The sequence below is a fragment of the Podarcis liolepis genome (assembly GCF_965112155.1).
Source record: "Podarcis liolepis genome assembly, chromosome: 5".
Lineage (NCBI taxonomy): Eukaryota > Metazoa > Chordata > Lepidosauria > Squamata > Lacertidae > Podarcis > Podarcis liolepis.
This window is the reverse complement of record NC_139556.1, coordinates 52,316,607-52,338,009: the sequence shown is the minus strand read 5'-3', so window position 1 is coordinate 52,338,009 and position 21,403 is coordinate 52,316,607. Positions and strand designations below refer to the sequence as shown.

At 40.4% G+C, this 21,403-nt stretch overlaps 1 protein-coding gene across 1 annotated transcript in view; it reads right to left on the bottom strand.

Moving 5' to 3' along the window:
• The window catches only part of GFRA1 (GDNF family receptor alpha 1), a 187,129-nt gene that overhangs the window by 39,783 nt on the left and 125,943 nt on the right, over window positions 1–21,403 (bottom strand). The window contains exon 5 of the mRNA XM_083504983.1: window positions 2,711–2,820. Coding sequence (XP_083361109.1) covers window positions 2,711–2,820 — 110 coding nt within the window. The remainder of the gene's footprint in view (window positions 1–2,710; window positions 2,821–21,403) is intronic.

Sequence of the window (21,403 nt, the reverse complement as noted above, 5' to 3'; positions counted from 1 at the left end):
CTTGTACTCATGTCCTGCTTGCGGGTTTCCCACAGGCATCGGATTAGCCACTGTATGAACCGAATGCTAGACTAGATGGGCCATCGGCCTAATCCAGTAGGCTTTTCTTATGTTCCTAAAGAACAGTTTAACATGGCGAGTACAAATCACAGCAAGTCACGGGCCCAACAGTCCATCCAGGGTGTCCCTCTGGGGTGAGGTTGAGAATGGAACAATTGCTTCTCATTTCACTTAAGCATACTTAAGCATTATGTCCAAATCCTTCCCCACAGAGTTAATTTAGCATGAGCATATGGGTCAAAATGTAATTGATGATACATTATATGCAACACCACTCTAGCTGCTGAAATTGCAGGTGGAAATAGTCCTTTCCTTTTTATACACATAGACCCTATTGCCATCCATCCATAAAGGGGTGCCAAGTATATCATCTTTATGATTACCTGTCCAGGGCTGTTTGCAGGGGAGAGGGGGGCGAAGCTTGCCAATCATTTGTATGAGCTAAAAGATATATATGCTTTATGGTACAGTCTAAGATCTGGAAAATTAAATCTTTCTTCCAATATTGACAACTGCAGTTTTTAAAGTAAAAAGGGAGGCAAAGTCCCACAAAGAAATTTCTGAATTGCCATATTATGTTTTTGAAAATGACTTCAGGAAAAAGAAAGGAATACTACAAAGCATCAAAAAGTATCCATGGCAAGATATTCATCTTATGTGTATTATTCCACCCCAAATACTACATCTGAGTAATACCCATCTTTCCAAATCAAGAGATATCTCTGTCATCAGTCTGTTAAGCTAGCTTTCTGATCCATCATTTAATGCTTACTTACTGTCTTTCAAACAGTCAACACTTTGTTGGGTTCAGCTGACACCACTAGCTCTTGTTAATCTAAACCAGAAGTGAAAATTTCCAAACTCCTCCTTGAGGCTGCTGTGGGATAATGTGAGCCAAAAGCTCACTGCGGTTCATTCTTATAATGCAGGGATGTCCACTGTGGGCAAATGTCTTGCTCTGAAGTGAAGCCAGTGGTACTTGACAGTCACTCAAGCAGAAGTAGCAATGATAAATCCAAATGTTAATTACGATAACGATCTGAAGGGATAGTTTTGCCTTCATTGGGAATGACAGGTACCTCAGAAACCATTTAATAAGGACACAGGGGGTCATTCACAAACAGACTTCTTGGAAACAAATTAGAAGATAATTGGTTTCATTCATCAAGGAAACTATCCTTTCCCTAGAAAGGAGAAGTCGTTTTCATAGCAAAGTAAATTTCACACAAGTTACTTGTGGGATATTCTAAAGCTTGCTCTAAACAATAGTTCAGATAAACATAAAGACTAACTGTGCATGCAATGACACCCCCCCCCCCAATCTATATGGGGAAAAAGAAACTGAACTGCCAACAGAAAGTCAGAACATGTTATAGCTTCCCTATGGTAAACAGTCTCTGTCTCAATAGCAACACCTGCATGTCCACACCACGGTAATTATCTTATTACATTATTCCACATCCACGAGTAGATACCAGGAATGCAGAGTGGGGGCACAGAGACTGACAAATAATATAGTGATTAGCTGCATACTTGATTATTCTGGGGGTCCTAAATCTTTTACCAGTCAGGTGATCTAATACAGCAAAGGAGATCCATTTGTGGAAACAGTTTTCCATGCATATACCTGGTATGGCTGCATTGAGTGGCTGGATATGATGTTTGAGGGACATTCCTTAACAAAGCTACCAGTTACTAGTATGTGAGTAGTAGTCCCCAACTAGAGGTAATTCAGAATCTATTCTTTAAGAGTACTTCACATGTGGGCTCTTTCATTCAAAATATTCTTCCTTCCCTGGTACACAAACCTTTTGCCCATTTGCTTTCATTTCTATGAACTTTAGGCTTAGGCTTACTGCCTTGGAAATTTCATTAATTTTAACTCAAAGGTAAATAGAAAAGAACTTTTAAGAGCTGAGCTATGCATGGATTGTGTCCTGGTATTGTGCTTATACGTGGCGGAAGAGCATTTCTTTTATCTCTGCTTTTCAACAAAATCTTCAAGATGCCTGAGATGTTGTTGCGGTTTGGCACAACAGAGTTTCAAAGAAAGATGTGCTCTCCCAAGCCCACACTCCCAGCATGCTTGCACTCCGGTGGTCATGTCCACAAAATGGAAGAGGGCAGGATCCCCAAGAACATGCTCCATGGGGAGCTGGCTTCAGGCACCAGGACTGTTGGCAGCCCAACTCTGTGTTACAAAAGTGTCTGCAACCATGACATGAAGCCTGGCAACATCAACCCTGCCATGTGGGAATCCCTTGCAGATGACCACAGTCTGGAAACAGACAGTCAGAATGTGTATCGATAGCAGTGACCAGAGCAGAAATGACCACTGGGAGGAACACAGGGAAAAGAAATGCCCTGGTGCATCTGCACCAGCGAAACCAGATGCGCTCATCTGCCCCAGTTGCAAGAAAACATGTCTCTAGTACCACAGTAGTTTCCAACAGTTTGTCTTCACCCCCAAAGGCACATTCTTCCATGTTCTCCCAAGAGAGATGGATGCCAACAACAACAACTTCTTGGAGTTCCCCTTGCCTTTTGTTTCATTTTCATACCAACACACCAAAAAAAGCCTCACTTCTCACCCACCTATCCACCCCCACCCCGCAAAAAAGCAAACCCAAGGGAGGGGGGAAAGCCTTACCAATAAGCCCGGAGTAAGCAAGGAGGCAGTCAGCATAGTTTTCTTTCAGACAGCTACTAATAGATCGTGACTCAGGCTGGCAGTTTGTGAAAAAATCTGCAAGGCGAGATCTGCAATGTTGTAAGAAGAAGAAGAAGAAAAATATCTTTAAAAACCAAACCTCCAGGCTGTCTTACCTTTTGCACTCTTCTCTCTTTTTGTCAATATTTAATTCTCCTTTACACACATACACTGTACACATTCAAACTGTTAAGAGTACCATCTTTAAACACAGCATTTATCTCAATGGTGCATAGCAAAGAAGTGTTAAGGTATAAACGGGCAAAAATAAGATAAAATCCTACAGCCAGTGCTCTGGAAAATGCACATTTTATACATGACAGAGCACTCAGAACACTCCTGCTAAGTAGAGACAACAGCTAAATCCATCAATGAAGTGTTCGCTTGGTGAGATTCTTTCATCAGAATTTGAAATATGTAAGGAGACCATGGCAGGGATTCACCCAACAAGCCCCTTCAGCAGAAGCCCTGTGCAAGGATTTCTACTTGTGCAGTGGGGCTTTCCCCACTATTCTCCCTGCATGCCCCCTGCAACTGGGGTGGGCGGTGTCAGAAAAATTCCAAAAGCATGTGTTTTTGGGAGACAGGAAGGAAGAATGTTATGCTTGGCAAGCTGAAAGGCTTGGATTAATGGAATGACTAGAGCAATGTTATGTTGAGTCCTTCCACCCATAGATCTGTCCAAGCAGGTGGACTAATTGATCATGTAGCAAATGCCTGGGAGCCTCATCGTCAAGTGGTTTGCACTGCAAAAATACCTACAGTGGCAACCTTTAAATTGCCACACAGCACTTCTTTGCTTGTCATTTGAAACCCAAAAGTACTTTCACTTACAAAAAGAAGGAAGGTGCAGAATAGTTTTAAGGTGGGTGTTGGATGGCTTGCTCAATGCCACATAAAATGGCTGTTGCACTCTCAAGCCTTCCTCAGCTCATAATTTAAGTGCATGAGAAAAGCTTCAGCAATAACAATTACCATTGCCTGAGGCAGAGGAAGGGATCCTTAAAACTGTGGCAATGTATAAACTGTGATGACCTGCTTGTTGTGTCCATGCACAGTGGGTTCTGAATTTAGGGTTCTAATCCAGCAATTGTGGGTGTAGTACATGAAAGTGACTATGGGACTGCTGAAAAATTGACATATTCGCATTATTGGATTGGTTAGCATCAGTTTATTTTATTTTTAAAATAAATAGCCCACTCTGTCTTTCAAATGGCCTCAGAGCAGCTAACAGCAAAAAAGTTAAAACAATAGCCAAAAAGCAATTAACAAAAAGAACAACAATACCTGGTAACAGAAATAATCAGAGGCATAACCCCCAGCAAATTAACATAGTAGGATTAATCAATTTAAATGGAAAACAATCCCCAACACAGTAGCAAGAAAACAGGGACTAAGAAAACCAGCCAGTTCCAAAGGCCTTTCCTTTTTTAAAGCCTTTTTTTTTTAAAACCAGGCATACGATGACACAATGCTGGAGCCAGGAGGGAATCTCTGCAGAAGGAGTTCAGTGAAGTTGGTGCCATTAATGAAAAGGCCCTGCCCATTCTAGACATTCACCACACTCCAGCTGGTGGGGGACACACTGCAGGCAGCACTGGGCTGCAGGGATATGACATTTAATTTTAATTTATAAATATAGTTCCACCCTTTCTATGGTCACAAACATAAGTTTAAAGGTGTGTGAGTAGTACCTAGTGAAATATCAAGAGGTTTGCTGACTAAGGTCAGGTCCGCACTATGCATTTAAAGCACACTAATATCACTCCAAACAGTTGTTGTTTCCTTCCAAGAATCCTGTGAACTGTAGTTTATTAAGGGTGCTGGGAAGTATAGCTCTGTGACAAACTACAGTCCTTAGGATTCTTTGGACTAGGCCACAACCATTAAAGTAGTACAAGAGTGCTTTTAATGTATGGTGCGGATGTGACCTAAGAGTTCCAGAGATGGGTGGGCTAAGCTTCTGAACCTTTTTTCACTCACTCCTTCCCTCCCTGTGGTTAGCGCAAACAGAATTAAAAGAAAGAAAATGGGGCAAAGATGCTTGATTGGCACAAAGCATGCAGATTAAAGAACAAAACTTTCTTGGCAGAGAATTCAGTTCCCCTCAGCACAGAATTTAGTTTTGTTGTTGGCAGAGCAAATACAGCTGTGCTTACCCGCAATCCTATGACATGCTGCGCTCACATGATTAGGCCCATTAATGAAATAAATGGCTGACAGTGTAATAAACTGAAGATGAATGCTGTGCTAGGCAGAACTGTAGAAGCTTAATGTTATGCAGGAAAAGAGGAGCTTCCCCACCCCCAGTCCAGCTACATAGCCTATCTATGTATAAAACTAAGAAACCAAAGTTCTACAAGCAGCTATCTCAGTGAAGGCACATGACTGTCACCACTGCATCTCAGGCAGAAAGAGAGAGAGAACTTTCTCAGTGGAGAAAGTTTTTAACAGGAGATTATAAGGACTATAAACAGACATAGCATGTGCTCTACCCATCAGCTATGCTCCTCCACCCATTTGATCAATAACTCCACATCAGCCTCAAACACAGTATGATCTCTTTCATATTGACACTCTCTGAAAATGTAGGAAAATCATGAACTTGCTACTCTACTGTGAACCATTCTGTTTCCACCTTGGCCCTTTATTGTTATTATTATCTTAATTATTTAGATTTCCTACTCAAGGGCAAGCCTGCGGTTATTGCTACTTCTTGTCCACAAAAAATAAAATTTAAAAACCTGCACAAGTGATTGTAAAGAAGTAAAGGTTCCTGAGAACCTGAATATTTCAGTTGTCAGCTGTCACTTTATGCAGTTATCCTTTGTATACATTTTACCATTGGAAAGCAAAAAACCAACAACAAATCTGTAAATTCTTGCAACTTTTTAAAAGGAAAAGTCTCTGGAGACTAATTAATTTTGTTTGCTATTATCATTTGATCTATTCTTGTAAAGAGAGCTAATGTGCTTTATTGAGTGGATTGAAAGTAGAGATGGATGGGTAAGCTTGCAAAAGTTCAAAGGCTTTTCTAATCTTAAATGCACATAGAGTTATGCTACTCTTCTAGGAGTAGGAACCTATTCAACCAGAAATCTCCAGTGTTCACAGTTCATATCAGGGCAGAGCAGGCCAACTAGACAGAACAATATATACTTGATTAATTTTTATAATTTAGTGTTGACCTTGGGACTGTAGGATGCAAAACATCAAGGAAGGAAGCAGGCTAGGATTAATTCAGAGATGAATAATAAAACTGTTTGGATAACTTTTGAACTTTATTCTGATGGCTTTTATGTGAATCACTGGAGTCAGGAAGGGATGCATATAATATTGTCCCCATGCAAATAACCCCCAGAAGTCAAATTCCCTGGCCTTGTTTGCAGATTATCACTGAGTGTGAGGATTCTATAACTCCTCTGCTTTGGATATTATTTAGGTGCAGTAAGCTGAAGCTGCCACTCCCTTTTGTTCATATTCTTCCTCAACCATATCTGTAACGTGCACCAGTGCAAAAATAAATCTTAATGTGATGGTGACCGTGACTGCATCAATATTTCTGTTTTGTGCTGTGCTGAATAAATGTGCAGACACATTTGCGCATATCAGTAACTTGAATGGAAAAAGAAAAAAATATGCAGTTGGGACTGTGCTGCTCACATGTCCTCCATCTGACTGAGTTGTTGCTGCAAAGTGGGATGGAGAGGGTGAGGTGGTGGCAAGGTTGGCCCAATGTAAACGCACCAGCAGGGCCACTAGATTGGTTCTGCTGGCATGTTTGCCCTGTGACAACCTTGACCTTTGTCTTCTCTGTCCCTGCATGCAGCAGGCAGAGGGAGGTCAGGTGAGTCATACAGCCCAACCACAGCATCCACTACTAACAATACTGGGATTAATTTTAGAACTTCTCCATGTTAGACTGGAAGGAATGCAAAGCAGTATGTGGAGCAGAGCAAAAACACAGAATAACAACGGAAAGGCCGGGGAAAATCCACGAATTCACAAAAGAAAATTATACTTATTACATTTCTGTACACATATCAGTATGTATTGAAATGTGATGACATTGTAATCAAAATAGTTGAGACCTTTAAACCTTTCTTTATTCCAAATTCTTGAAAAGCTCATTGATGTTTGGAAATTATCTGAAGCAATTATCACTTTGGCCTTTTATGGTTGCTCAACTGAACTGTGGCAAACCCTGTGTGTGCTATTTGTAAAGTATGTATCCATTTGAAAAGAACTGAGGCCTCTGTGTTCGGAAAACTGTGCCAAATTTCTACAAATGTATTTTCCTTTTGATACTTATTTATTGACCTAGATCTTGGCTGATCTACTGGTGATTAGTAACAGAACTGATTTTAAACTCAATTGCAACACAGTTTGTGTAGTGAGGTAAAATTCACTTAAGAACATCAAGAACCTCATTAACCAAAACTGCAATCTGAGTGAATGGATGAATGTGTATGGCTTGCACATGGTACAATGTAAAAAAAAAAAAAGCTCTTGGAATCCAGTCAGAATCTGGTACTCTTTTGAAGATGGCAGAAGATAGAATCTGCTGATCCACTAAGCCAGGACTGGATCCAAGGTTGATTTCAGAAGGCGGTGGGCAGTCAAGGAGGAGAACAAAAGACTGGTGACTATGGATCCTGTTTGTCTAGCACACAGTAGTGCCTGGTGCCTGTTGGGACTGAAAGGGCAGAAGACAAGGAGCCCAAACAGTAGGCTGAGCTAGAACCAATGACAGGTAGAGTTAGCTAATTCCAGTTTTGTCCCCATCCTCCTACCTGTTGAATTCTACAAGGACAACACAGAAACTAAAAATGATGAAGCTGACAGGCAGTGCTACCCCCTGCACTGCTTAGAAGGCACGTAGGTTGGGGCTGCCTGAGAGAATACTGTGGTTGATGGGACAGTGTCCCATTCACTCTAATGGATTAACTTCCACTGTGAACACATCTTCCAGTAGAAAAGGCAGATTGTGATAGCTAAGTAAGAAAAAGCAAAACAAAAGATCTTAAAGCTTCCATTTTGGATTTATGAGATGCACTTGCTATTCTCTCCCATTCCTGAGGACAAAGGCATGGGGTGACTAATAATTAGCCAACTCTGCTCAAGTGTCTAGACGCCATTTGGCAGGCATACCCCCTTTACGTAAGGGGAATGTTACATCAAAATTTACAATAAAGCACCACTGAAGTTTTCAGGAAGGACAATTTCAGACAGGAGCATCCATAAAAGCCATTTAATCAGAAAAATCAATCTGAAAAGAAGCATGAAAATATGAGGAAGCACAGAACCAAGGCACAGAAGCTTTCAAGAAAAGCCCTACTAGATCAGACCAAAGGACTATCCAGTGTAGAAACAAGAGGCACCCTTTAGTTAAACCGCCTTCTCCAACTTGCTGTCCCTCAGATGTTTTGGATTACAACTCCCATCAGCCATCCTGGCTGGGTCTCATGGGAGCTGTGTTCCAAAACAATGAGACAAGACCAAGTTGGTGAAGGCCAATCTACTTTAAACTAACAGTACAAAGAGAGGGTTCCCCCTATCTTAATATGCTTACTAGAAACAACCATATCAACCACATGGTTGTATGCTCAAAGGAAAAAGAGGTGCTCAAATGACAAGTGAGCATAAATTGTATAAAGGCCACCTTTCAGCTGAAGGAAGCAATGTGTTCCGATCTAATGTGGCATATATATATATATATATATATAATCCAGAGCTTGCGTGCAACTCAGATGCAATATATAGTTGATTGTGTTTTATCTTGTTTATCTTGTTATGTAATCCACTGTGAATTGAAAGGCATGATAGAAATGCTAAGTAAATAACTGTATCCTCCCATTTCTCTGCTGCTCTGTTGATGCTGCCCTCGGATAGATAGTGTTGTGTAGAAGTTAAAACAGCCAAAGAATATTTTCTCTTCACCACTTTCTGCATATAATATGGTTATTTGTCTGACATATTTAGACAAAAGAATCTGCCAAAGATGTAATCCAATGAGGGTTGAACATTAAAATCCTTAGTACTACAAGATCGAGTCTGCAATGAGATCTGCAATGAGATCAAAGGGGAAATTGTCAGCCTCGGAAGCAAGTCCAAATGAAAATTATTTATAGTCAACAGAAAAATATTCTTATAACACTGGCCTTTATGTGAAACAAACAATTTTGAAAAATATGGTGCAAATCATGAACCCAGGGTAATTTAATAAAGCGCGAGAATGACAATTTTCTGACACTGTGACAAAAAACAGGACTTTATTTATCGCCTTAAAAAAATGACCTCAGACTATATTTTCTAGAAGGTGGTGTGAGAAAACATCTGGAAGGCATTCCACAGGAAATAATCCTATATTAAACATGTTTTGTGATGTTTTGCTTCCTTTCATTGACTTTAAACATTTATAATGTGATTCTGCCTTCCCAGATGAAAACAATGGGCTAAGAAGCCTCTGTTCTTATTGGTGTCTTATTTTTAATCTTGTAATGTGCTCTACTCTGAAAGCACAGCTATAGAGTAGCCAAATATTTAGCAAAATATCTCTCTCTTTCTCAGCTTTCTATGTTATTATTATTATTATTATTAAATTATCCCACCCTTTCTCCTAAAGGAGCCATGGACAGCAAACAACAGGTGGTAAAACATCCTAAAAACAATTCCAATACAGACTGGAAAAGATGTTAATTTAAAAGACTTGTTGAAAAATGGAAGTTTTCAGTAGGAGAGAGAGAGAGAGACGCATAGCCAAAATACCCTAATCCGTGACCAGGGGAAGGAGACGACGGAAGAAGAATGGAAGAAATTTAAAACTTATCTTAAGGACTATTATAAACTTGATGAATCTTAGAATGTCGAGGTTTTGAGAAAGAAAGGGGTACAGCGACATAAGACTTGACTGAAGGAAAGATTAAGTAGACATATGTTTGACAGAACTATTTAGAACTTGCTGGAAAATTTTGGACATTGGGATGTAGAAAGGGGAGGCATGGGGGAGTCCGAGAAACAAGGTTTATGAAAAAATAAGTCATGAAACTATACGTGTTTGTATGTCTTTTTATTTGTTTGTATTGTTTTAAAAATTTTGTAAACCCTATATATATATATATATATATATATATATATATATATATATATAAAAATACCCTAATTTGAGAGAAAGCTCCTACTAATGTTCAACTGAAGGAAATAGGGGACATCACTGAAGTTGTGATTCCTACATTGTATGGAAAGGAATAGACTTCCTGATAGTATCTGCAGGAGGCCCTCACCTGCAGAGTGTAGTGATTGATTGGGTATTTAAGAGATGAGATGGTCTTTGGGGTATCTATCTGAATAAAAATACACTGCTAGGGTTGTGAATATTTACTCAACTTCTCTTAAAGATAGGAAGCTGTCTTATACTGTGCCAGGCTAGCTTTCTAGAGGGAACTCTCTAGGGTCTCCAGCTGAGGTCTTTCCCATCACCTGCTACCTGAGCCATTTAAATGAAGAGGCCAGGGATTGAACATGGAGCCTTGTAAGTTCCAAACATGCATTTAACCTCTGAGACATAGTTCCTGGGTGGGATTCAACTAAGTTGTTACATGTGCAGAACAATGTCCACTCATGAAACAGGACTTTCCACCCCTCTCCCCTCCCCACATGCCCCCTAAATGTGTTCTGGAGGGTTGGGGGAACTTCCTGAAATAGATTTGGGTCCGTGTTGAAGAAAAATATGGTGGGGAAGTGAGTCCTGTTGTTCCCTGTGTGCACACCCCATTTAGTGCCACACTGATTTCCCCCCTTTCTCTGCTTGGAACACTTATTTAAAATCAAAAGGAGCCAGAGTTAAGGATGCCTAGAAGTCATGGTCTCTGTGTCATAATCCCACACTTTAAACTGAAGGTTTTTTTAATGTCATGCTTGTTGGTCAGAATCAAAAGGACACATTATTATTATTTTGGATATGGTCCTCAGGTTGAGCTTTGGTTTTAAAAAATGAGTTAACATAAGAATATTCATTGTAAGAGTCTTGCTGAATCAAACAAAGTTCCCATCTGGCCCAGCATCCTGTTCTCACAGTGGTCAACCAAATGCCTATGGGAAATCCAAATGAAGGACAAGGGCACCAAACACTCTTCACACTTGTGTTTCCACATGGTGTTGAGAGGCATGCCACTTGATACTGAAGGTATCATGCCATTGTGAGGAGTAGCCATCAGCCACCTCATCCTCCATGCATTTGTCTAAACCCAAGTTAATCTCCATCACTATATCTTGTGGCCGTGAATTCCACAGTTCATGTGCTGTCTCAATAAGTACATCCTTTTGTCTGTCCTGAATTACCCAATGCTCAGTTTCACTGGACAAGCCAGGGTTCTATTAGAGGGAGAAAAACTTCCCTCTTTCCTCTTTCTCCAAACAATGCATAATTTTAAATGCCACTATCATGTCCCCGCCCCCAATCTCCCCTTTTTCTCCCAACAAAAAAACCCCCCTAGGCTATTCTCTGGAGATCTCTGCTCAAACTAAGCTTGGGTTTTACTTGGCCTCATTAAGTTCTCCTACATTCTAATTCCATTCCTAGCCTATCTCCACAATAATAACAGCACTACAATAGTGTGCTCAGGGGACCAACCGCAGAATATCTTAGGATTCTTATTTGGGTCCATCCCCTTCCTGTTCATCCAGTGGCGTCAGACATCGCAGCATCCACTGCCATTTATATCTTAGGCTTCCTTTGAAAATAAGTGTGCTCCTGCTGCTCCTGTACCAAGGTGAACTTGAATGTGAATCCAGAGCTTGAAAAGCTTTCCTGTGCAAACTCCTGTTTGCACTTTACAGCAGCAGTGCATCAACGAGAAGAGTTGGGGCGCCTGCATATCCAAGCTGGATGCAGGTGCTTTGATATCTGAAACTTGATGTTAGCCTTTTGCCATACTGTGTACAGGGTTTCCAGAACACACAGCCGGAACCCTATGAATCTATTCATGAATCTCAGCTCATTCACTGGTAAATCCAGCCTTAGCTTTAGTCTGTGTATGAAATCCTAGCTCCATTAAAATAAATGAAAAAATTCTATTTTACTTCAGTCATCAGGATTAGGATTTCATCTTAGAGCTCGAAGGCGGTTTTTACTGCATTAATGCATAACATCATCAGTGTCACCAGACCCTTGAAATATTTTAGGAAGACTTTTAAGGGGGAGTGTTGATGTATAGCTATGGAAGGCTTGACAAATTCTCATAATATGGAAGACCATCTGTTTTCTAGTCTATTATAAACATATGTATTTTTGAGTTGTCTACATTTTCAAATGGCCAAGTCTGAAAAAATCTGTGCCAGTTTCAGACTTTTTAGGGCAACTTGGCAATACAGTGAATGGGCCTGGCAACCACAGAACTGTAGCTGTCATAGCCATAGTGTTTCTAGTCATCTGTACTTTGAAATGGAGGCTGACATTTCATTATGAGTGATTAAAAATGGTAGGATGATGAATGGGATAGGTTGAATCCTTGACAGCTCTTGAACATGAAGAAACATTGAATAATGTCTGGCTGATATCACTGAGTAGAGGTGCAATTCTTGTGATTTATAAGAATGTGTGAATCTGAAGGGTTTATAGTCTGCTTGGCAGGGGGTTGGACTCGATGGCCCTTGTGGTCTCCTCCAACTCTATGATTCTATGATTCTATGCACTTGAATAAATATAGCCTACACAGATATATTTGAACATAAGATCATCTCTAAATGGTCAGAGCCAGCCAATTTAGGAAATCTAGACTAAATATGCACCATGAAACTTTTTTATGTCACTCACTTCCAAGTCTTGGGAACTCAAAGCTTAGCTTTGCAATGCATATTACTGACCTTCTGTTTCAAATCTGGGAGAGTGAACTTGCCTTTTTTAGTTGGCACAGAAATATGGTAGCATTTAAAACTGAATGCAAAATGAATATTAAGATATTTAACATTCCTGTTTATGCAAGCACATAAACTGCTGAGAAGCATAACATCATACTCTATTTTTAGTTTCACTGAGCTGTTATGATATATAAACTGCCAAAAGAAATAGTCTCATTCTATGTTCTAATGCACACTGATATACATAACCTTTAGAAAACCCAGCACAGTGTAATGGTGGAATCAGCTGACATTTTTTCCCTTAACACTGCCTGCAGATGGGCAATACAATACACAAGAAGCCAAATCTATCATGATGTCAATTTATGGAAGTTCGCAGGGTGAGTTCCACCAGAGACTCACTTGTATCCCCATTAACTTACAGAAGTGGGGAACAAGGTCTTCCTAGAGTTGTATAAACCTTCTGCAGTTAACTCCTTGAAAATTTTAACCCTACTGTACAGTGGCATTGAACGTTTGGAACACTTTAGTCAACCAAATGGGTATGCAATTCTTCATAAGGGGAGAAATTTCCTAATGGCTAGTTCACATGTTATTTTGGATCCTGTTTCAGCAATGGGGCACTCTCCAGATATTGTTGCACTTCAACTCACATGAGTCCCAGCCTTTATGGCCAGCAGTCAAGAATGAATGAAGTTCAATAACATCTGGAGGCCCAGAGGTTCCTCATCTGTTAGTTTATGCTCAGTAGCTGACTTGCTCCTGATCTCCTTATATGGTGTCAGATTATTTGCTCATCACCATGCCCCATTCAAATAATTTACCAGCTTACTCTTTCACAGCCACCCATACTTGAAGCAGCAAGCAGCAGTAGCAATAGTACTATCAGTTGTAGCAGTAGATGTTCTATTAAAATGAATGTTAGGTCAGGCAAAACAGAGTGATCAACACATGACTTACCCAACATTTAAGGAAATATCCAATATTTATTATTTTAGTTGAGGAGCTGCCAATTAAAAATACCAAGAAATCAAAGCCAATGAATCTTAATTTCCATCTTAAAAAAACAACAACAGTAGCCCACCATGCACTTGGGCACACAGAAAAACCTGCAGAAGCAAAGTCTGAATAGCTAAGAAATTAAAGCTAAACTGTCTTGGGATGCATTATAGGTTTACATCTTAGTGCTCCAACCTTTATTCCATACTTTAGGGGAGCAATTTCAAGGTTTTGTCCTTCTGAGTTTAACAATCAGAAGAGCTATTGAGTCACCTTATCTAATGACAAGGAGGAACTGCTGAGATTGGGCCTGATGTGCTTTGCAATATTTAATTAACCGTTTTGTAAAAGTTGAAAAGCAACACAAATCAAAGAGTTAAAGATCCACAGATCTTGTGTGCAACATGTCTACCAGACAGAGTTTTGTATCTAATTTCATGCAAATTGCTCACAGATTATGCATAGAAAGGGCATGGAAATGAGCACCAGCCTTCCAAGTCAATAACTATTTTCCAGGTCACCTCCTGTGGTAAACAACAACATGTTTGCCTGAATACGGATTTATGCAGTTGCTTTCTGAAGATGATTCAGAGTCGCTATCCTATCCAACTACAACAAAGACAGGATTAGATCATCACTGTGCAATCACTGTTTTTTAAAAAGTCATTTGGCATTAAGAGGCAGTTGAATAGTGGAAGAGATCATACGTAGTTCTGTGGAAGAGCAAGTTTGCCTGCAGAGAGTTCCAGGTTCAATTAATGGTAGCTCTTGTTTAAGAAAGGAGATAATGCACAAAACCTCTGTCTAAGATGCTAGAGCAGGGATAGCAAAATGTTTTGGGCGGTCATGGGCACATTTGCAAACTGGAGAAATTGTCGTGGGCACTGCACACTGCAACCATGTCAAGGTGCAACTATTCAACTGGCTTCTTTCAAGAGTAATTTCAGTGCTGGAAGGGGGCAGGGACGAGTTCATCCAGTTTTATCCTCCTTTACATGGGTATGGAAATCCCAGTAAGATAAAGCCAGACACCTTTACTCTCGATATCATAGGCTGCTCTTGAGTTACTATCTCAGAAAACTCTAGGTCACTTTGTGCTGGCAGTAAATTCTGAACTCCACTCAGCTCTGTTAGTGATAATGATCAAAGTACTATTCATATGGACACTTACTCTACAATGGAAGAGAAGCGTCTAATTAACCAGGGTCTCTTTATCTTGCTTTCAGCTTGCTTCTGTGGCCTTGGTTTAATCACTTGATCATGTAAACAAATTAGAGTCTGAAATTAGCTAAACTGTTGATCTCAAGATAAAACCCCTGATGGTGACCGCTGGCATGAAGGATATTGCTCTCTAGATCCTCACAATTCCCAGAAAAGGGGAAACGGCAGTGAGCCAAGAATGCCACTAAACAAATGCTTTTGTACAAATGTTTCTCCTGCAAAATATTTCAGTAGCCATTTGACTTAACCAAAGCAAAATTGCCATTGCCCACATAGTGGTTTCAACAGGGCTTAATGGGCCTCACTCACCTGCACCATAAACTTAAAATACTTTTCTACCGCTTTAAACAGTCTTGGCTTCCCCCAAAGAATTCTGGGAAGTGTAATTTGTTAAGGCTGTGATTAGGAGACCCATAGTCCTCCCACAGAGTTAAAATTTCCAGAGTGATTTGAATATCAATTCATTTTCCTAGGGCACTCTGCAAACTGTAGCTCTATGAAGAGAACAGGGATCTCCTAACAACTCTCAGCACCCTTAGCAAATTACACTTATACAGATTTTTTTTGGGGGGGTGGGGAGGGGGAAGCCATGAATGTTTCAACTGGTATCATAGTATTTTAAATTTATAGTGCAGATGGTGTCAAAGATGACTTGACTGGCTCAGGATAGCAAATCAAGGAGTTATATAATAAAAGCCAGAACCTAACTTAACAAGGCCAAATATTAATGTGAACACTGCATTTTTAGTCATTTGCTTACAAAGCAGCATTCATTCATTTTGGATAATTTTGGTTTTGAGAAGCTTCTATATTTCTGAGCAAAATACTGCTGTGCAATTTTCAGAACAGCTTCACAAAAGACCTATTGTCTGATTCCTAAAGCTTGAAGCTGAGCTGTGTGAAGAACTATTAAAAGGAAAAGAGCAATGTGCAACTATTGGTGATTACATTTTTTGGCCCCCTTGCTTGCCATTTCCCTTTCTTTTGAAAAGGCTCCATCACCCCCATCTTGCCAGGCTTTTCATCTTCATGACCTTCCCCAGCAGAACGTTAGCAAAGCTAAGCAACTGCACAAACTGTGAAGGAGGAAGTGTGAAATGTTGTTTTCCATTTAAACTCCAAAGCATCTCTCTTTTCCCTCTTAGACCCAGATCTCATATGAATCCTTGCTGCTTAGGTCATTATAAACAAAAAGTAAGGAACTTCTGGGAACTTGGTTCATTTTAAAGGGTGGCCACTGGGAAAGAAAGCAGCAAGCTTTTTCTTAAAACCAATTTTCATGAAAGCTGTGGAGTCTGTTAATAAATGGCCATCCTTTAAAAACAATGCAAAGTGAAGATAACTCTGCATTATTATTGTTAGTTTGGATTGGCCACACTTCAAAATACCTACCCGCACTGCAGAGGAGGGTGACCAAGAAGGTCAAGGGTCTGGAAACCAAGCCTTTTGAGGAACAGTTAGTTGAGGGAGTTGGGTGAGGAGTGCTTGAAGGAGCTGGATATGTTTAGCCTGGTTAAGAGGAGACTGAGAGGAGATACGATAGCCATCTTCAAATATCTCAAGGGCTGTCACATGGAGCAAGCTTGTTTTCTTCTGTTCTGCAGGGTAGGACTTGAACCAATGGCTTCAAGTTACAAGAAAGATGATTCTGACTAAACATCAGGAAGAACTTTCTGATAGTTAGAGCTGTTTGACAGTAGTATGGACTCTCCTTCCTTGAAGATTTTTAAGCAGAGGTTGGATGGTCATCTGTCCTGCATGCTTTAGCTGAGATTCCTACATTGCAGGGGTTGGACTAGATGACCTTCAGAGTTCCTTCCAACTCTACAATTCTATGATTCTAGGGTCCCAGAATCTTAGCTTTCTTTCTTTTTCTTTTGTAAAAAGGAATTCAATCAGATATTTCTGAACAAAGTTAGAACACAAAACACAGAGGCAGCTCTAATGCTTTGGCAGTCAACAGGCAGCCCCATTGCTAAGGACACTTGATCACTGTTGCTAAGCAATCAAAAGAAGAACACTCCCCAAGTGTTCTGCCATTACAGGATGAAACACAACTGAGTGGTTTTGGTATGTTTTACTCAGAAGTAATGCCCTTGAAATAAATGAGATTTCATTCCTACTGAGAAAATATATATGATATTGGAGTCCCACCCTCTAATCTTCAATCTCTCAGCAGCCTTTGACACCATCGACCATAACATCCTTCTGGACCGTCTAGAGGGGCTGGGAGCTGGGGGCACTGTCATACAGTGGTTCCGCTCTTTCCTCCTGGGCCGTGTTCAGAAAGTGGTGGTGGGGGGTGAGTGTTGGGTGAGTGCTCTCACTTGTGGGGTGCCTCAGGATTCTGTCCTCTCCCCCATACTTTTTAATATGTATATGAAGCCGCTGGGAGAGATCATCAGGGGGTTTGGGTTGGGGGTTCATCAGTATGTGGATGATACCTCTCTTTTAAATCAGAACCAGTGAAGGTGGTGAATGTCCTGTGTGAGTGCCTGGAGGCGGTTGCAGAATGGATGGTGGCTAAAAGATTGAGGTTGAATCCTGACAAGACAGAAGTACTGTTTTGGGGGGACAGGGGGCGGGCGGGTGCGGGGGATTCCCTGGTCCTGAATGGGGTAACTGTGCCCCTGAAGGACCAGGTGCGCAGCCTGGGATTCATTTTGGACTCACAGCTGTCCATGGAGGTGCAGGTTACTTCTGTGTCCAGGGCAGCTGTCTACCAGCTCCATCTGGTACGCAGGCTGAGACTCTATCTGCCCGCGGACTGTCTCGCCAGAGTGGCGCATGCTCTAGTTATCTCCTGCTTGGACTACTGCAATGCGCTCTACGTGGGGCTACCTTTAAAGGTGACCCAGAAACTGTAATTAATCCAGAATGCGGCAGCTAGACTGGTGACTGGGAGTGGCCGCCGGGACCATATAACACCTGTCCTGAGAGATCTGCTTGGCTCCCAGTATGTTTCCGAGCACAATTCAAGTTGCTGGTGCTGACCTTTAAAGCCCTAAACAGCCCCGGTCCTGTATACCTGCAGGAGCATCTCCACTCCCATCGTTCACCCCGGACACTGAGGTCCAGCACCGAGGGCCTTCTGGAGGTTCCCTCATTGTGAGAAGTGAGGTTACACAGAACCAGACGGAGGGCCTTCTCGGTAGTGGCACCTGCCCTGTGGAACGCCCTCCCATCAGACGCCAAGGAAATAAGCAGCTATCCTATTTTTAAAAGACATCTGAAGGCAGCCCTGTTCAGGGAAGTTTTTAATATTTAATGCTGTATTGTTTTTAACACTTGATTGGGAGCTGCCCAGAGTGGCTGGGGAAACTAAGTCAGATGGGCAAGTAATAAATAAATAAATAAATAAATAAATAAATAAATAATATTAAATGTCTCCCATGTGACCACTACCAGTCTATTTGTCATCACTGGCCTGTTATTTATTAATGTGCAGTAACCGTCTTTACCTTGGACTTTGACATCCTAGTCCTGTAACTGTGATTTGTTTTAACTGTTTTTAACACCAAATTTTGAATTGTTGCAACTCCCCAAGACCTGCTGGTGAAGGCTGGGCAATAAAAGTAGGAGTAGGAGTAGGGTGTGTTTGTGTACACACCAAAGCAAATACAACCATAAGATAATCATTTGCCTTAAAGCTACAACATATTAAAATTCCTATAGGCTATATTTTACACACAAGGACATTTTTTAATCAAGGTTGCCAAAATGTTTTCTGTATGTATTTTACTGGGAGTTGTGAAACTGCACATATTTGTTGATTGTTATATATTTTTCTTTCTTGCTTTCCTCCAGGAGCTCAAGACTGTGTACACTGTCTTTCCCTTCCCCCTTTTTTCACAACTGCCCTGTGAGGTAGGCTAGGCTCAGAGCTGGTAGTTCAGACACTAAAGTTGTGAAATTGGACATGCTGTACACAAAGTATTTATTCTTTGCTTGTTATTTATCAAGGTTGGCAAACTTTTTGTTTGTTCATTTTCATATTTTGCTATAATATCAGGTCACTGAAATGCTGCAGTTAAAATAAGGAGGCTGCTTTTCTGGAAATATAGCAACAAGGATTAAATTAATTGTACCAATAACCCAACGACCTCTGGCTGTGGAAACTGTTTTAACTTTATCCTCTAATTTAGAACTGTACCCACGAGATACTTCTGTGCAAATCTCATTGAATGGCTGTGTGAGAGCAGCCTTGATTGACTACTCACATGAACAACCTTCTGGCTTCAGTCAAATCACTTTCTTTTGGCACCTCCCAAAACTTGTCATTGTCCATATAACCAATGCTAACTAAAAACCTCCTCTATTTCCTCTTGCAAGCCTAACTTCTTAGTTCTACTGTTTGTTCAGCAGTTGAATAAAATAAGCAGTCACTAAATGTCTGCCCCTATACCCTATGCATTAAAAACCAGTGTACATAACAAATCACTAAGATCAAATGCAGGTAACATAAAAGAGAATGTTCTACAGGAAAACCTCTTGGCCTGGCCTTGCATTCTTTGCACACTGTAAATGCTCCAATAACTTGAAAATGTGAGGAACTGAAATATAGGTAATGAAAGAGTTTCACACATGAAAGCTCACACTTTCAATAAGGAACCTGCAGTACACATTTGTAGATTTATTCATAAATTGTAGCATAAAATGTAATAGGCTCTGTACTGAATAAATAATGTATGTTTTTAAAATGTTTCAAAATATACATGAACATTATAGTTGGCGTAAGTCATATCATGCTTCAATAATCTCTTCTTTGATATATACTATTAATCATTTATATAGCAGTTATAATGTTCAAAGTGCTTTAAAGTCTTTATACTGCTTGTCCTTGCATGTTATGTGGTAGGTCACTATAATTCCCATTTTGGTTATCAGGAACGGAGCTTAAAATCAGATCAATGAGAGACTTTTTGAGCTTGGATGTGAACCCAACTTCAAACCAGCATTCGATCTACCAGCCAGACTGACTCAATATGTGATTCCTATGTGATTCCCAATAGGTTCCTTTGCTTGTAGAAGCACAGTGCAGGTTATGCTTTTATGCATGGAAAGAACAGAAATGTTTTCAGTATGCACTGAAGCTTCACCAATATTGGTGTATTACCTTATTTCAGCTAAGAGTGTGCGCCCCAGAGAAGGCCCTTTCCCTAGATATCTCCATATGGATGAATGAAGGCTGTGGAACAACCAGGAGGGCCTTTCTTGGTGATCTTGGTGACCAGGCAGGGAGAAGGTAGCCTGGTTCAAAGTTGTTTAGAGACTTATACTAAACCCTTTAACTTGCTCAGGTGTCATATCAGCAGTTAGTGCAATGCCTTTAATGACAGTGTTATAGGTCTATCTCAAAAACCTAGCTGCTATATTCCACACTAATTGCTGCTTCTGGAACAATATTAGGGGGTAGCCCCACAAATGTGTGGTGGCCACTGCAAGTACACCAGAACTTTAAATGTTACTGGCCGTGAAATGAATCTCAGTCATGGGGGAGGGGGGTGTTTTTTGTTTCGTCTTCCTTCAACTATGAGACAATATTATACGGTTTGCTAGATAATGCCTTGTAAGCATATGAACCACGGTGCACAAACAAGCTTATGCATTTGCATAATGGATAGGAATCTCTTTGTGTACAGAGCTCTCTACAGCACTGCAAAAACTCCCTTGCATGGAAGCTCTGGGAACAGATCACATCCATAGGGCTCCTGACTGGGACACATAATACGCTTTGCATAGCTAGCCAATCCTATAGTTACAGAGGATGCTACGTGATATATTTTGCAGACCGCTGTCTACTGGAAATGCTTGTGCATTTTCAAAACATGAAGGAACTGGTATTAAAATCAATGTTTACTATTTCATATCGCATACATATGGGAGCAAACTGTCTCCTGTTCACTTCGGATATAGCTCTCCTTTGTGCTTTTCAGAGAAGATTTTCACATGCAGATTGTGCACCTGTTTGCTCTTTGTGTCTAAAGGAGACCCACGCCAATGAATATACAAAGAGAATTTGCATAAGATCCTTGAAATAGCTCCACAAAACACAGTGCATATATATATATATATTAAAATGCTATTTAAATTCTGTGCTCTGAAAGTTGCTTCGCTGTATTAAATTTTGGTGGGTATTCAGTAGGGGTGTGTGGAGCTGGCATATGTGACATAAAACGTCCTTAATGGTGCTACCTGCAGAGACTCCTATTTAAGAACTATGTTTTATTTATTTAAGTACAAAAACACATCTGGATTCTGAAGCAAGCCAAGAAAGAAATATCCTTTTTTGGCTACTTCTACCCCAACAGCAGCCAAGCTGTTTCCTTTGACCATTATCTATACAGCAGCTGCAAAGGACAAGATGTGAATATGCTTTAATTACATTTTTATTTTAAGAGATATTGAGTTGTTCTGCTCTGCTGTATTCCCTATTCTCCCCAAATCTTTATTACATTGTATGAATGGATTAATACTGAACCCCCTAGCCTTGCCTGGCTTCTTTAAAAACAATTAGGTATACATTCCATTTGTAATTTTATTTAAACACATCAA